An 18,009-nucleotide genomic window follows, 5' to 3' on the forward strand; every position below is an offset into this window, starting at 1 on the left:
GCAGACTGATTTTTTTAGTTCCAAATTGGTAAAGATTTGGCCAGTGTTTAGGGTTTGGTTATGGTAAGTTTAGGTTTTTTGCCAGTCTGGCTGTCAAGTAGTCCCCAACTTTCTCACTTCCTATGTCTGTTAAATTGCCCTCCGTTGGGACAGCAAAGCTTATCTGATTCTGAAACACTGATGTCTATGCATAGAAACAGTAAGGATGTATGCATGATTTTGAAGAAATTTAATTGTTGGGTCATGTAAATATCCAGTAGAAAATCATGTTGTACAAAGCAGATAGATGAATTAATGGGCATCTGGTCATGACAGGGCCCCTTTTAACAACGTCACATACTATAACCTCTCATAGTATTAATTCACATAGAAAACAATGTCTGCATCCCTATTCTCCATCCTTCCCCTGAAGTGTGCACTTGCATACTTTCTCGCATAGTAAGTAAGCCTTGTCCGAGCCAGAACGGCGCATGGGGCAGGAGCCTAGCCCCTGTTTCTGTAGTGTGAGGCAGCTTGATGTACAAGTACAGCCCCTGGACAGGATGCTACCTTCTCGCATGGATTTAACATTCCTATTCTTGTCAATAAAATAAAATAAAATCAAATGTATTTATATAGCCCTTCTTACATCAGCTGATATCTCAAAGTGCTGTACAGAAACCCAGCCTAAAACCACAAATAGCAAGCAATGCAGGTGTAGAAGCACGGTGGCTAGGAAAAACTCCCTAGAAAGGCCAAAACCTAGGAAGAAACCTAGAGAGGAACCAGGCTATGAGGCGTGGCCAGTCCTCTTCTGGCTGTGCCGGGTGGAGATTATAACAGAACATGGCCAAGATGTTCAAATGTTCATAAATGACCAGCATGGTCAAATAATAACAATCATAGTAGTTGTCGAGGGTGCAGCAAGTCAGCACCTCAGGAGTAAATGTCAGTTGGCTTTTCATAGCCGATCATTAAGAGTATCTCTACCACTCCTGCGGTCTCCAATCCACGATTGGTAGTGTGCAAGTGCACCATTTAGGAGAAGGGTGGAGAATTGGGACATAGCAATAGACTGCTCAATAACATAGTCAGCAACATAATATAGAGGCAACCTTAAGGCTAGCCAACTGTCTACATTAACATATCTTTAGAAAGAGGACATCAGTACTGTATACTGTAGGCTAGCTCTGGTCCAGGGTGTGAATGGAAGCATCAGCGTTAGCAGGCCGCACTAACACCCTGGTCCAGAATTTACTGCAGGCTAGCCATATCCGGCAGCTAACTCTTCTCTAGAAACCCCCAATAGCATTGGCTTGTGTTGTTACACGATGCTTGATGTACGCTTTGTTTAATTTGTGTCCTTAGCTGAGCATGGTGTTAATGCACAGACATGTGTTTATAGTGAAATTATCCTGCTGACACCCTGTGTTAAAGAGAGACAATGGATGTACCAATCCCAGATTGCCCCTTTAAAGAAGGGAAACAAGAATGCAGTCTTCTGCTGTCATTTCTCCTTCTGACATAAACTAGATGTCAAAACCCTCAGGGCAGTAGAAGAATAACAGTTGTTTTTCAGTGGGAAGAGTTTAGAAACCCAAATAAATGCCACATTTCCCACAATCTCAAACAGTCACTTACACAGTGGGTGCTCAATGGTCTTCTAAAACAATTTTTTTTTTTTACACAGTTTCTTATTATAATATTGAGCATATTATAGTAGTATACATTTTTAACAAGTGTGTTCTTGTCTTAGAGGACTGTCTAAGCTACCGCACCGTTTTCATCAAATTATAAGATTTTTTACATCCATGGGCACTTGGATTTTTTGGGGGAAAAAATAAATTATCAAGTCCGATTTGTGTGAAATGCTGCAGACAGAGAGATGCTGCAGACAGAGTAAATGCTGCAGACAGAGAGATGCTGCAGACAGAGTAAATGCTGCAGACAGAGTAAATGCTGCAGACAGAGAGAAAAATATCATCATCGTGGCAATTACGTCAGTTGTGTTATTAGTTTGAAATGTCTGATAAATGTAATCCGTCCTCAGGTTGGCCTTTAGTAGAGAGCGGCCACTGCTTGTTTTTAGCTAGGCTGAATCCTAAATGGCAGCCTTCTCCCTATATAGTACACTACTTTTGAACAGGGCCCTGGGCGAAATTAGTGGACTATCGGGAATGAAGGGCCTTTTAGGATGCATCTCTGTACTTTTTTTCTCTTAATGTGCCGCTGCCCTCCGAGTGCTCCCTCATAAATTTCTCTTATCAGCTAAACGATATCAAAGCTGTTTGTTCATAAATCATAGAAAAATAATGCTTGGAGGCAATATCGCAATTCTACTACTGTTTAATAATTTGTCTTCTGTGGCCTTGGACAATTTGGGGTTGCTTTGCTTCATTTGAATTGCTATATTTTCTTACTACATATATGCCAAACCATTTTATGATGGCAAACCATTTCATGACCATTTCATACGTAAGTGTCAAACCATTTCATGATCCTAATATTGTATTGACCTTTACCTCTTACGTCAAGGACAATCCCAAGGGAATGTCGACCCTCTCCCTCACAACTGAAATATCATATTTCCCGTAGTAGGCAGCGTTTTCCCCCACATAGTGTGCACGTCACAAATATATAGTCAACCATCAATCAATTACTTACATTTGAAGGAAAAGGAAACTGTTTTAAAATACAGAGAAGCATACAGAGTAAAACGCTAAGTAAGGAATTCATGTTTAATGGGAACTGCATGTTTCGTTTATACTAAGCAACACACTGCTACTGTAACCCTCTATGCTTTCATGTCTATAGACATTCTTCCAATAAGAATACATAATAATAACTACTTTATTTGTATAGCGCATTTTAACACAAGTAAAAAGTGCGCCACTTCATAAAATAATAAAATAAAAAGTACTAACAAAGACCGAAAGGAAAATGACAAATGATAGCAAATTAAAATCATACCTTTAATGTATGATTTCAATGTATCTTTAGAAAAGTGTGTCTTCAGCAGGGATTTAAAAAGAGGCACTGAATCGGCAAGCCTGATACCCTCTGGCAGACCATTCCAAAGTCCAGGGGCCCTAATGGCAAATACCTGCTCTTCTTTCGTTTTCAACCTAGACTTTGGAATTGTCAGCAGTGCCCTGCCAGAGGATCTCAGGCTGCATCCTGGCTCATAGGGAGATCAAATATCTGCCATATGGATGGGGCTAAACCAAGCCTAGCCTTACACGTGATTTTATTTTCAAATATATTCGAAAAGTGACTGGTAGCCTGTGTAGAGAAGCTAAAATAGGTGTGATATGGTAACATTTTCTGGTGCCTGTTAAAAGAAGAGCTGCAGCATTTTGAACTAACTGTAGACAATGGAGTGAGTTCTGACTGAGACGTGTATACAAAGAGTAACTGTAATCTAGGCATGAATAAAAAGCATGTATAACTTTCTCCAGATCGGTGACTGAAATAAGACTTGACTATAGCTATTTGTCTTAGATGATAAAAGCAGGACTGGACTACCGTTTTTACATGCAGCTCGAGGTCAAGGACAAAGAGGACAAGGTTACTGGCCGTAGGCTTTACATTGGTGGACAAATGATCAAGGTTATTTACAATCTGGATGGGGGCCAAATAAAAAATCCTCTGATTTTGTATCATTGAGCTGGAGAAAATGTTCAGACATCCAACATTTGATGTCAGCAAGACCCTTGTGAAGGGTAGCTATGCTAGCTTGGTCACTGGGTCTGATTGGTAAATAAAGCTGTATGTCATCCGCCTAGCAGTGAAACGGAATGTTATGATTGTGGATGATGTCACCAAGGGGACAGGTAAAAAAAGGATGTGGCCCAGATTTGACCCCTGAGGGACACAATAGTGAATAGCTGCTAGGGACATTACTGAACCACCCATGCTCACGGATAAACGTCTGCCACATAAATATGACCTGGACCAGTCGAGGTCAACGGCAGAGTTTCTCACCCACTTCTTCAGCCGGTCAACAAGAATGTTTTGACAGGTATTACAGTAACACTTTTTAAAGAGGGTCACCTTAAACGTGAAGCATTATTGACATTAGTTCTTCAGATACATACAGCGTTCAGAGGAGCTTTTTGGTCCAGGTGTTTCAGCTACCCCCACAGAGAATATAGTCATGATCAAAATGATTGGCATCCTTGATTGTTTTTAAAGTTAACCTTTATTTGATAAATATGAGCAAAAAATACTGAGCTCTATTGTACGATAAATTCATTTGACAATTATATTATTTTAAACTAATACAATTGCTCATAGAAATATTTTTTATAACAATAATTAAAAACAAATCTGTATGTAAAGATTCGGTATGGAGGAATGGTCTAAGATCCCTCCCAATGTGTACTCCAATCTCATAAAACATTTTAGCAAAAGGCTAAGTGCTGTTATCCTCACAAGTGGAGGGTACCAGAGTACTAAGCAATAATTTTGACCACTATTTTTGGGAGAAAACAATGTATTACTTGTTAAACAAAATCTCTTTCTCTGAGCAAATGTATTAGTATAATCAAAGAAAATTGCATAAAATACAGCTCAGTCGTTTTTCTCATCTTCATCAAGGGTGCCAATAATTTCGGTCATGACTGTATGTGTTTGTCAAAAATGGCACCCTGTTCCCTAGACAGTGCACTACTGTTGACCAGAGACTTATGTACCTTAGTACAAATGTAACGCACCATGGAATAGTGTGCCATTTGTGAGGCAGAATATATGCAAAACTATGAGGAGATGTGGATCAGGTATTGACAGTCAGAAAGATCTGTTTTGTGATGTACAACCCATAGAAATAGAATGAGTAGAGCGGTTGTCCCCATTCAAGTCAATTATGCCATAGTGGGTGACTGACGGACAGTTTGAGTGTACCCATAGAGATAAGGCATTCAGCCTCTCAGCAAGGCTTGTGTGACCTCAAAAGAGCATTGTGACATACAGAGTCATTGCTATAAGGGGGTGGATGGGACGCTAGAAGCCTCAAAACAAAACATAACTGTACACTGTATTGTATCGATTTACAGATACGCACACACAAGCTACGATAGAATTCACAAAATGCAGCTTTTTTTTGTCCCAGAAACACTGAAAAATTAATAGGCGTGGTCTGTCTATCAAGTCCACCACAAAACCGCTTGCTGTTACTCCCTCCTTTGCAGGAAGCTTTTGAAAAAGAAAAGAGTAGAAGTTTGTTTGTATATAGAGATACTGTGTATGTGGGCCTGGTGTACAGAGTAAAGTACAACAAGTCTTTTCCTCAGGAGTCCCATGATGCCTAGCAGAGAAAGAGAAAGACCACTAATACTGACAGGATAGCTTAGCTTCTTCCTCCTAGTCCTCCAGAGAGGTCAAACATCAACGGTGATCAACGACGGTAAAATACTGCCTCGTGTCCGTTTGTGTCGTCTTTGTTTTGTTCTATTGTTTGCCACATTCACAAAGTACCAGGAGTTAAGTTCACTTTAGCTAGTGTGCGAGTGTTTGTTTGTTGTACGTTTTCCTTTAGCTCCCCTCTTACGAGCTCCTTCTCTCTCATTAGGAATCCCTGCAGCTGTCACTGTCCTCTCCCCCGTACAAGTCCGCTAGTTTCTTAAACCTGGGTCCCCACTCACTCAGGTAGTTATAGTCCTGGTCTCCCTCTGTGGTCATGGAGCCCAGGGAGCTAAGGGACTCAGCAACCGAGCCGCTCCCCTCGTAGGCGTAGGTGGCCAGGGAGTCGTAGGGCGGTGCGGTGGGGTCCTGATCGTTCTCCTGAAGCCTTTGGTCTATGAAGTTCCTGACGTCCGCGTTGTCCCTGTGGGCCGGGGGAAGGATCACAGTCCGACGGACGGGAGGGTGCAGGGTCTCGGGTTTCATGTCCCTGCGCTGTTTGCTCTCTTCTGTGGCCTCCGGGTTGCGCAGCGTGCCGATATCAAAGGCCTGGGTGTCCTCCTCTCCGCCCCCTTCATCGTTGTAGCTGACGACGTTGTCTCTCACATCCTCTTTGGAGATGATCAGAGGCTCCTTCTTCCTCTGCTGCCTCCTCAGGGCAGCGAACAGCACCACGATCACTATAGACAACAAAAGGAGAGGGAAAGAGAGAGAAGATCTTGAGTATGAGATGGGAGAGGAGAGGCGAGGAAGGGAGAGGTGAGCAAAGGAAAGGAGAGGAGTGTGCTTCGATACTGAGGAATACATTGATCATGATCACTTCAGAAACAAGACAAAAAAAGGCTGAGCAACTTTTTATATTTTTCCTTCCTGGATTCCTCCTATTTTCTGAAGGATAGCTTTTGTCTGTTGGGAACCATTGACGGTGTGGATATATGACACGCTCACTAATGTACTTTGGTGGGCCGAGAAAGGCTTGCGCTGCCACATAGGACGTGTGATGTGGATGTGAAACTTAGAATTGATGTGCTAGATGCTTTAAATATGCTCTATGTAAGCCACATGCCAAATAGCATATTCTGTGTCATTTAAAAAGATTCATGGACGATAAAGCTTTTTTTTTTATTGAAATGAATTGCACAGTACTCACTGAGCAGTATGAGGACACAGAAGATGATGGCCATGAGGGCTCCAGTGCTGAGGCCTGCGGTGAGGACCAGAGCTTCCTGGTTACACAGCTGCATGTTCCCCTCGCGGTCGCAGGTACAAACGTGCACCGTCAGGGTGCTGGTGCTGCTCTGCATGGGGAAGTCGCTGTCCGAGATCACCACGGGAACCAGATAGGTACTCCTCTGTAGCCGGCTGTAGCTGTTCCGTCTGGTCAGGATACCTGCCGTGTTGTCTGTTGGAGAGAAACGCGTTAGAGTTAGCTACTATACAAGTTAGGAGGAGGAACGTTTCACGGTGTTTTTAAGAGGCTTGTTTTCTTTCAATTTATCTTGTCTCAAATGTACGGCCTTAAATATTGTATTTGAGTGTGCTTAGATATATATGACTGGGTGTGATTTACAAATTGTGATCATGGCAGCTGTGGAATACATACAGCGTGTTATGAATACACCAAATAAAAGACACTGACAATTAAATGTGTGTCAACTGTTGTTCTACAGGAGGAAGGGCACATACCTTTATTGTCTCTGACGGTGAAGTTGGCTTTCACAGAAGCCTCGTGCGCTAGACTAAAGAAGAACCTGTGTCCACCAATAGGCTCGTCAGCGTCTGCAGCACTTACTGTCTGAATCCTCTGAAAAAGACATGACAGATATGATCAAGCACAGATAACCTACTTTATCTCGAGGAACAAGACGAATGTGTTAACTGACGAGGGTTATAAACTGATAAAGGTTAGATCAGTTGGGGACCTTAGGTGGCAAAGAAGACCTGCTGTAGGGGTTTAAAATAATAGTACATTGTTTTCCATTACCTGGTTAGCCTTGGCGTTTTCACAGACGAATGTCTCGTAGTAAGTGGCGAACGTAGGAGCGTTGTCATTAACGTCCAGTACTCTAACATAGACTGGTACACGACTCATCAGCCGTGGGTTGTCTGTGTAACAAAGGGACATGACATTTAATAACAACACCAAGTAAAAGACAATAACTGCATTTGGTACAATTATGATACTGTTCTTTGTCTCAGCAAGCACTTTGGTGTAGGTCCCTCAAATTCAAATCTAGACTTTGAAGTCAGTTCCACTGCTTTTTTTCATTCTTACCCGCTAATCAGGGACTGATTTAGACCGGCGACGGCAAGTGGGTGCAATAAATTATCCGGTAGAATAGAAAACCATCAGTAGTCAGGATCGCGTAGTGTAAGATCTGAATACCCCTGCTCACAGTGGAAAATACTGTGAACAGGGCTATTCAAATATTACACTACGACAGTGGCTCGCACCCAGTAGGGGGGGATGAACAAACGCAAAGCAAGCACTGCCCTATGAGGTCCGGAGTAATGCTGGTATGTTGTTGTACCTGATCTGGTGTCCCAGGTCTGAATCAGTCCATGATTAGAGAGGAAGAATGAAGAAAACAAAGTATTATGTGGAACTGGATTCAAGGTCCATATTGGATTTGGGGGCTATGGAAGTAGATCTGCTTTGTCTTGTTGATACAATGATGCTAACTCAACTGCTCATACTACTGTACATGTAACTAGAAAGTACTGTAGTAATTCACCACACACACACACATGCACGCAAACAAACACAAGCACACACGTACATCAATGATCAACAAGGCCAAGGCTTTCGACTCTGTCAATCACTGCATTCTTATCGTCAGAATCAATAGCTTTGGCTTCTCAAATGACTTCCTCGCCTGGTTCACCAACTACTTCTTAGATAGAGTTCAGTGTGTAAAATCGGCGGGCCTTTTGTCTGGAACTCTGGCAGTCTCTATGGGGGTGCCACAGGGTTCAATTCTCGGGCCGACTCTTTCTCTGTGTATATCAATGATGTCACTCTTGCTGCTGGTGATTCTCTGATCCACCTCTACACAGACGACATCATTCTGTATACATCTGGACCTTCTTTGGACACTGTGCTAACAAACCTCCAAAGAAGCTTCCATGCCATACAACACTCCTTCCGTGGCCTCCAACTGCTTTTAAATGCTAGTAAACCTAAGTGCATGCTCTTCAACCGTTTGCTGCCCGCACCCGCCCGACTAGCATCACTACTCTGGACGGTTCGGACCTAGAATATGTGGACAACTACAAATACCTAGGTGTCTGGTTAGACTCTCCTTCCAGACTCATATTAAGCATCTCCATTCCAAAATTAAATCTAGAATTGGCTTCCTATTTCACAACAAAGCCTCCTCCGCCAAACATACCCTCGTAAAACTGACTATCCTACCGATTCTTGACTTCGGCGAAGTCATTTACAAAATAGCCCCCAACACTCGACTCAGCAAACTGGATGTAGTCTATCACAGTGCCATCCATTTTATCACCAATGCCCCATATACTACCCACCACTGCGACCTGTATGTGTCACGATCGTCGTAAGAACATTCGGACCAAAGCGCAGCGTGATATGGGTTCCACATAATTTATTGACGTGAAACGCACAAAAACAATAAAAAAAGCAAACGATACGTGAAGCTATGGAGTGCTCACAGGCAACTACACATAAACAAGATCCCACAAAAAACAGTGGGGAAATGGCTGCCTAAATATGATCCCCAATCAGAGACAAACAGAGACAAACAATTGAGAACCATACCAGGCCAACATAGAAATAAAACAACCTAGATTAACCACCCTAGTCACACCCCGACCTAACCAAAATAGAGAATAAAACGGCTCTCTATGGTCAGGGCGTGACAGTACCTCCCCCCAAAGGTGCGGACTCCGGGCCGCAAAACCTGACTCTATAGGTGGGCATCCGGGTGGGCATCTACCGTCGGTGGTGGCTCCGGTGCGGGCCGAACTTGGCTGGCCCTCACTAAATATCCGTCGCCAAACCCACTGGCTCCAGGTCATCTATAAGTCTTTGCTAGGGAAAGCCCCGCCTTATCTCAGCTCACTGGTCACCATAGCAACACCCACCCGTAGCATGCGCTCCAGCAGGTATATTGCAATGGTCATCCCCAAAGCCAACACCCCCTTTGGCCGCCTTTCCTTCCAGTTCTCTGCTGCCAATGACTGGAATGAATTGCAAAAATCTCTGAAGCTGGAGTCTTATATCTCCCTTTCTAACTTTAATCAACAGCTGTCAGAGCAGCTTCCGGATCACTGTACCTGTACACAGCCAATCTGTAAATAGCACACCCGACTACCTCATCCCCATATTATTACTTACCCTCTTGCTCTTTTGCACCCCAGTATCTCTACTTGCACATCATCATCTGCACATCTATCACTCCAGTATTAATGCTAAATTGTAATTACTTTCGCCTCTATGGCCTATTTATTGCCTACCTCCCTACTCTTCTACATTTGCAAACACTGTACATAGATTTTTCGATTTTTCTTTTCTTTTGTGTTATTGACTGTACGCTGGTTTATGTGTAACTCTGTGTTGTTGTTTTTGTTGCACTACTTTGCTTTATCTTGGCCCGGTCGCAGTTGTAAATGAGAACTTCTCAACTGGCCTACCTGGTTAAATAAAGGTTAAATAAAAAAACATGGTACTTACTGAACTCAGTGGCAATAACAGAGACATTGTGCCAGGCGATGTCCTCTCTGTCCAGAGTCCTCAGCATGAACACTGAGCCGTTACCTGGGTGCACGTTGAGCACCCTGTCCATGTCTGTACGCCGGTCAATAGAGTACCTGCACATAGCAAACAAGTATAAGCTTCCTCACTTTGTTTTCACATAAACCCAATGCACTGTTGGCTGTGAGGCAGTGTATAAGCTTCTTCACGTTTGCAGGAATATTATGCACCCTGTCTTTGTCTGTGCGCTGTTCTATCGAGTACCTGTATCTGCACAAAACAAACAAGTATACATGTCCTTGCATTCTTTATAGAGGAATCCAGTGCCGCATTATCACAACAATACATCCTACTGCTACAAATATCATCCAATTTGAAAACAATTTGGATGACTGACAGTTGTGGATTGGTCGTTCGGCTAAAAATAGAATGACTTCATAAATGTTTATCTGTGCTATCATGGACACACAAAGGCATGCGCGCACGCGCGCGCGCACGCGCGCACGCACGCACGCACGCACGCACGCACACACACACACACACACACACACACACACACACACACACACACACACACACACACACACACACACACACACACACACACACACACACACACACGTAATCCAGTCGTGTTGAGTTTCTCCACTTCCTAAGAATGACTGTTATACATCAGTTTGATTAATGGAGGATCAGACGTCGGCTGTGTCCCAAATTCACCCTATTTCCTATATAGTGCACTACTTCTGATCAGGGCCCATAGAGTGCCATTTAGTCGCAGATGTTGACAGGGAGAAGAGGGAAGGGGAGCGAAGGGGGGAAGCATACCTCCGGGGGAGAGCATGAACCAGGGCGATCAGTTGCTCAGGTATCCTGTACCATTGCACCCCCTACCCCAATCTTCCCTCTCTTCCATATCCACCCTCTTCACTCTCCCCTTTCACAACCACTATTTTTACTCCTTTTTTCTGAACAACCAACCGTGTTAGCATCTATCTATCTAAATGCGCCCTACACACTCACAGACAAACACACACATACAGACACACTATTTGCCCCTCTCGTTTCTGACAGTAAGTCTAAGCTTGTTAAATCTGTTGCTGTTGGGGTGCTAATTGCCTTTCTAATATTTTTAATAATTCAGTCGGCTGGGCTCCTCCGCTGATTAATAACAACAGATAAGTGTGTATGTGTGTGTGTGCGTGTGTCTGTCCTCTCCCCTCCCCAATGTGTGTGTTTGTGTGCGTGCGTAGTACCTGACGGGACTGCGGCTGCTGTCTGGATCTGTGGCGCTGACCGATCCGATGATCGTGCCTACTGCCACGTCTTCTTTGACCTCCATGACATAGCCGACCCGGTCGAACGCGGGCGGCTCGTCCACATCCTCCACGATCAGTTTGACCGTCGCCCCGTCCGTGGTCGCCGCATAGCGCAGGAACCGCGGGTCCGGGTTGGAGTTCTCCACCTGGATCCTTAGAGTGTAGGACCGCTTCCTCTCAAAGTCCAGAGACTGAGGAGACAGAGGGAGAGCGGAGAAGAGAGGGTTAACAACTCACACACACTCAAATCGCCAGATGACACATTTCTATTCCACTTACTTTCCTTTTTCACACAGACAAATCCTGTGACATGCAACACCCTCCTCGTCTAAGCAACACACGCACGCACGCACAGACACACACAGACACACCAAGCAACGCGCACTCTATCAACAATCGAATTGATTCAGCGTGACTCAACCTCTCTGTCCCTCGTCAGTTGACACATTTTTAATTCACTTCCCCTCTAACACAGACCAATCCTGTGATTTGCAACACAATCCTCGTCGAAGACACACGCGATATCAACAATTGAATTAATTCAGTGTAGCTAAACGACTCCCTCTTTTTCTTTCTGGCTGTTTTCTGGTGTCTGGAGTGGCTGGGAGCCTAGTGTCTAGAGCGTTGGGCCAGTAACCGAAATGCTGCTAGTCTAGTAGAAGAACTTGAGAAGGTAATATACTCGCGACTTGTGACTTGCTGAAACCAGCCTGGTGAGTTGATTCAATACGGCATTGTCCGGAGTGATGGCTGTATATTTGCATCTCATCTTTGCTGTCGCAATCTCCAGGATGAGAAGTTCTCATGGAAATCCTTTAGGGTCACTGTCACCAGGAGAGGTGTGAAGACTGATGAAACTTGAATCGACTAAATGAATGTTACTGTGTGAATTAAATTGGTGTGGTTGGTTTTGTTTCAAGAGCTTATAAAGAGCTGCACATTTCGATATGCCTTATGGCATTATCTGTTTTCTGATTGATGTATTTTTAAAGTGACTGGATTGAAATTGTATGTTGGGTTGACTGGTTGTCAGGCCCATTCCTATTGTCTGGTCATAACATTCAAATTGAGTTGATTAGAATCTGGGTGTGTTTTCCTGTTTTTCGTTTTCACTCGCAAAGTGTTAAGTCATTTTAATTCAAGCTCCCGTGTGTATCAAACACACCGTTTTTCTCTTAGAGATGATTCTGAACTGAAGACACATGTAACCACGTTAAGTCTTAGCCTATTGGGGATAGTAATTACCCTTTGTTACTTTGTCATGTATGCATTTCATGTGCACTGTAATTGTTTGAGTGTCAATTCTTTCGTAATACATTCTATTAGTTGAATTGAGGAAATGCATTCCTCGTTTTACAGAGTAATTATTTGATTGACTATATGCCTATAATTTAATAGGGCTATTGATAGTTGTTAATTACACTATACACATAGCATATGCAGTACGCTTGGTCTCTAACTATGCATCTCTGAGCTGAGGTTAACTCAATAATTTAATGCTAGGACAGTAATTGCCAGATATTAGCTTCTTGTTCCTCAGCCTCTTTATAATTGCACAACAGTAAACCTAGACATGTGTATCTGATAGTATTCTGAGTGGTGGCGCAAGGCTCGCAACCTTGGCTATACCCCCTGGATACGGTATGGGCCTATAGCATTCACATAATAATAGAGTCAGATTGATAAATGTAGTTTATTATTATTCAACATACATGGAGACTCCTCAGTCGATGGGGATTTCCACCAACCTACATAATCGTTGGATCATTTCCACCAAACTAAATGGTGACTCATCCAGCTATTGGCGATTTCTATATTACATTACACTAGTTCAAATCCCCAAGCCGACAAGTTGAAAGATCTGTTGATGTGCCCTTGAGCAAGGCACTTAACCCTAATTGCACCAAGTCTAGGTCCAAGAGGCTTCTAAACGGCTTCAACCCCCAAGCCATAAGACTCCTGAACATCTAAACCTGAACACCCCTCCTCTCCCTCTTTTACACCGCTGCTACTCTCTGTTGTTATCATCTATGCATAGTCACTGTAATAACTCTACCTACATGTACATATTACTTCAACTAACCGGTTCCCCCGCACATTGACTCTGTACCGGTAACCCCCTGTGTATTGTCTCACTATTGTTATTTTACTGCTGCTCTTTAATTACGTGTTACTTTTATTCCTTATTCTTACTCATATTTTTTTTTTTAACTGCATTGTTGGTTAGGGGCTCGTAAGTAAGCATTTCACTGTAAGGTCTACACCTGTTGTATTCGGCGCATGTGTCTAATAGAATTTGATTTGATTTGATAATGGCAGCCCCTGGCAGTGACCTCACTCTCCGAGGGTGTATCGGGAGAGTTGGGCTTTGCAAAAAAACATTTCCAATTCACACAAAATAGGACAAATATAAGCACCACACAACTAGTATTATATTCTGTCTTTAGTAAATTAACTCAGGTGTGTGGTGTAAAAAAGGTTTAAAGCTCTCTCCTCTTCTTTCTATTTGTGTAAATCCCATTAATCTCTCCTTTCTCCTGAAGTGTGCACGTGTTTGCTTCTAAGCGACTTTGGGTCCATTATATAAATACCATGTAGTATTATTATTATTATTCCCTTCATGGGAATAACAGGTATATGCTATGGAAACTCTAGCCATGGGATGAAACCTCTGGCTCTGTTCTTCATCTTTAAGAGTGTCATCACACCAACGCTCTCTGGAAAGAACACATCTGACGTGTGCCTTTAGCTGTGAGGGAGCTACTGCCAAACCAAATGCAGTCATTTAACCAGAGAGGTAGGTGTGTGTGTGTGCGCACTTGCATCAGTGCAGGTTTTTCAACGCCAATGAGCTTTCAACTGGCCACTGTCTGCCTGTACCGAACTTGATATCAAACAAATACAGACAGTTGATATGACCCTTCATACTCAACAAATCATTTGATTTATTTTTGTCCTGCTTGGATTTTCCTCAAGACAGGGGTTTAATGATGTCAACATGAACATGTGTTGTTTGGTGACAGTACTAGTGGTACAGGAGAAATGGCATGCCCTTTTACCTAGATGAGCCATTTAATTAAAGTAGGCTCGGTTGTGGACCAGACCCTGTACACCCGCACATGCACACGCCCGCACATACACACAGAGCGAGAGAGAGCGAGCCTAGATCCCTCCAATATCATTACAACGGTAGCATCAGCAGAAGGCAATTACATCTCCCTCCACTCAATGATGACCTGATGGAAGTGGCGTGATCGATTTAAAGCCACACTAGAGGATAAGGGGGCGCTTGATAAAGCAACAATCTGATTCGGTTTAATACATCAACACATACTATAGCTCAGAGCACCCAGAGGACTGCTGACTGGTTCTGGTGAAATAAATACCTAGCATCAATCTGATCTGCACTCAGAAACCGTGACTAAGAATACATCCTATCTGAGCATGTGAATGTACAATCTGACTTGACTGGATAGCAATGTGGCAAAATCCACCCTTTCAAAAGGCAAGGTGAAGCAGTTACCATATCACTTAAATCTTCCAGATACTTCTAGGGCCCTAGGGAGTACTGGTTAGGGGTTGATTTGGAATCCAAACATTTGGAACAAGTGTGGACAGTAGCACAGTCTAGCGCAGTGTTTCTCAATCTCGCTCCAAGGGGTGCACGTTTTGGTTTTTGCCCGAACACTACACACCTGAATCAAGTTATCAAAGCTTGAGGATTAGTTGATTATTTGAATCAGCTGTGTAGTGCTAGGGCAAAAACCAAAACGTGCACCCCTTGGGGTCCCGAGGACCGAGCTTGGGAAATCTTGATCTAGTGTTTATATTCAATTTCAATTTCGGGTTCAATTTCGAATCCAGCCATACTGAACTTTCTGAGTGTGATAACACCTAGGGAGTAGGGTCGAATGCCCCATGAACGAGGGACTAGGAGTGATTTGGAATCCAGCCATACTGAAGGAGTGACCTAGGGATTAGGGGTGAAGGAATAGGGACTAGGGACAAAGGGTAGTGGTAGATTTGGAATCCAGCCATTCACTGACCTTCCTGAGGGTGATGACACCATCCTGTGTGCTCCTATTGGTTGAGATGGCGAACATGGCGGGGCCGTCGCTGCTGGTGATTCGGTAGGTCATCTCAGCGTTCCTGCCGATGTCAGCGTCCGTAGCTCGCAGCACGGCCACCGTCGAGCCCGGTTCTGTCGACTCGGGAGCTTTGAACTCATACAGACCTGGAGGAAAGACATACACACATTCGTTGTTGTTGTTTTTTTTCCATCTGTAGCACCTGGATCAACCCCTAAACTCATACTTTTAAATACTGTACATCTTAAAAGCCAAGATCAATCAACCTTGCATCATTTATTCAACTCTGAATACAATGGCCCATACATAGCTAGTTATTTTCACCAGATGATTTCCTGGTTTGAGCCAGATAAATTGATGTGTCCCTGTCTGTCAGCCTGAGCACCCCACTGTATCTGATATGCTTAAATAAATAGCTGGTCTGGTCTGCAGAGGGATGGACCTGACATACACACGGGCTGCATATACAAACACCACTGACACCCTCATAAAACATGCTGACATCATTCTGGCAACGCCTGAGTCGGCAGGTCCCACACACACATCGTGCATGCACGCACGCAAGTGTCCACACACACACACAAAGGTATGGGCACACACACATACTCAGACATGTTTGTTTTACTATCGTTGTAGGGAACAAACAATTAATTCCCATTCAAAATCCTATTTTCCTTAACCCTAACCTTAACCCCTAACCATAACTATCCTTGTGAGGATGTATGGTCTCCACAAGGATAGTAAAACCACACACACACATATACACACACACACACACACACACACAAACACACACACACACACACACACACACACACACACACACACACACACACACACACACACACACACACACACACACACACACACACACACACACACACACACACACACACACACACACACACACACACACACACACACACACACACACACACACACACACACATCCCACTATGGAGAAGTTTCCCAGGCTAACAAGTATTCAGTATTGGGTCGAGAGGTATAATATACAAAAATTATATCGCTGCCTGACACTGGGTGTCCCATTACAATATCCACTTTCCCTCACTCTGTCCTTCTCTTTCTACCTGCCCCCTCTCTTCATCCCTCCCTCCATTTATTCCTCCCCATCTCACCTTCTCTTCCTTTCTAGCCATCTCTACCCCTTCCATCCTTCCCTTCTTGTTCTGTCCATTGAGGTGAGGTGCAGTGACAGTGTTTGTCTCCCTGTTGTAGAGGGTGATAAATGGAGTCAGGGTTTCTACGTTTGTGTGAGTTTTGTCACGTGAAGAGCTGTTTGGCTTGTATGCGTTGATTCTAACCAAGTGTAACACGCCCACACACACACACACACGCAAACACACAGAGGTAAACACAGAGACACAGAAGCACACTCACACACACTGCTGTTATTGAGGGGAAACAAAATGACACCAGTAATCTGTCAATCTGATGCAGCTGCCTTTGCAATTCACCAGATGCAGCAGAAAGGGAGAAAGTAAGGGAAAGAGAGGGACAGGAGACAGTGTGTGAGAGGAGATTGAAGGAAAGTGGGAGAGGAGTGTATGAGAAAAAGATGATTGGCAAAAGAAACAGTGAAAGCGAGGATGAGGAAGGAGAAAAAAACGAGAAACAAAGGACAGTAGCGGAGCCACACACAGTGACATTGAGAGCGTTAGAGAGAGCAAGAGCAAGAGACACAGGATGACAGAGATAAAGCGAATGAAAGTGATAGAGTTAGAGATAAACAGAGAGCGAAGAAGATAAAACCCACAGTGTACTCTTTTCATTTAATAGGGATTAGCAGGCTGATCTGATGCACTGTGCAGGACCCTTCACTCTCTCATATGGCTCTATATGTAATTATGCCAAGCCTTCAAGAGAGCGGCGCTGCCACACACACACACACACACACATGCACACATACACACACAGACACACGCCACAGCAGCACAGTAATACTTTCTGCAATAATCCACATTCATTTTGAAATTACCACCAGATGGAGGCTGCCTGGTTGGCACAAGCCTGTATAGTGAAATTAGTTTTATATTCACTGTGTGTATGTGAGATTGGGTGCACGTGTGTGTGTGTGTGTGTGTGTGTGTGTGTGTGTGTGTGTGTGTGTGTGTGTGTGTGTGTGTGTGTGTGTGTGTGTGTGTGTGTGTGTGTGTGTGTGTGTGTGTGTGTGTGTGTGTGTGTGTGTGTGTGCGTGAGTGCATGTGCGTACACACATCTGTCTGTTTGTGTGCACTATACTCACTCTTTGGGAAGCGTGGTGGGTTGTCATTGACATCAGAGAGGGTAATGCTGACTGTGGTGGTCCCTGATAAACCACCCATCTGGCCAGCCATGTCTTTAGCCTGGATCACAACCACATAGTTCTCCTTGGTCTCCCTGTCCATGTTAGGCAGGGCTGTCTTGATCACACCTGAATGTGAAGGACAGACAGTCAGGACAGACGGTGAAAGTGATGCAAGATTAGATACTTCTGATCGAT

General features: G+C 43.8%; 1 protein-coding gene across 1 annotated transcript in view; it reads right to left on the reverse strand.

Annotated features, from left to right (window-relative positions):
- Positions 1-214: 214 nt before the first annotated feature.
- LOC129859456 (cadherin-6-like) overlaps positions 215-18,009 on the reverse strand; it is a 96,385-nt gene continuing 78,590 nt past the window's right edge. The window contains exons 5-12 of the mRNA XM_055929270.1: positions 17,773-17,940; positions 15,465-15,652; positions 11,356-11,609; positions 10,079-10,215; positions 7,364-7,485; positions 7,066-7,183; positions 6,530-6,781; positions 215-6,059 (exon numbers count right to left, since the gene is read on the reverse strand). Of these exons, the coding sequence (XP_055785245.1) occupies positions 5,545-6,059; positions 6,530-6,781; positions 7,066-7,183; positions 7,364-7,485; positions 10,079-10,215; positions 11,356-11,609; positions 15,465-15,652; positions 17,773-17,940 (1,754 nt within the window). The 3' untranslated portion in view covers positions 215-5,544. The remainder of the gene's footprint in view (positions 6,060-6,529; positions 6,782-7,065; positions 7,184-7,363; positions 7,486-10,078; positions 10,216-11,355; positions 11,610-15,464; positions 15,653-17,772; positions 17,941-18,009) is intronic.

The sequence above is a fragment of the Salvelinus fontinalis genome, chromosome 7, assembly GCF_029448725.1.
Source record: "Salvelinus fontinalis isolate EN_2023a chromosome 7, ASM2944872v1, whole genome shotgun sequence".
Lineage (NCBI taxonomy): Eukaryota > Metazoa > Chordata > Actinopteri > Salmoniformes > Salmonidae > Salvelinus > Salvelinus fontinalis.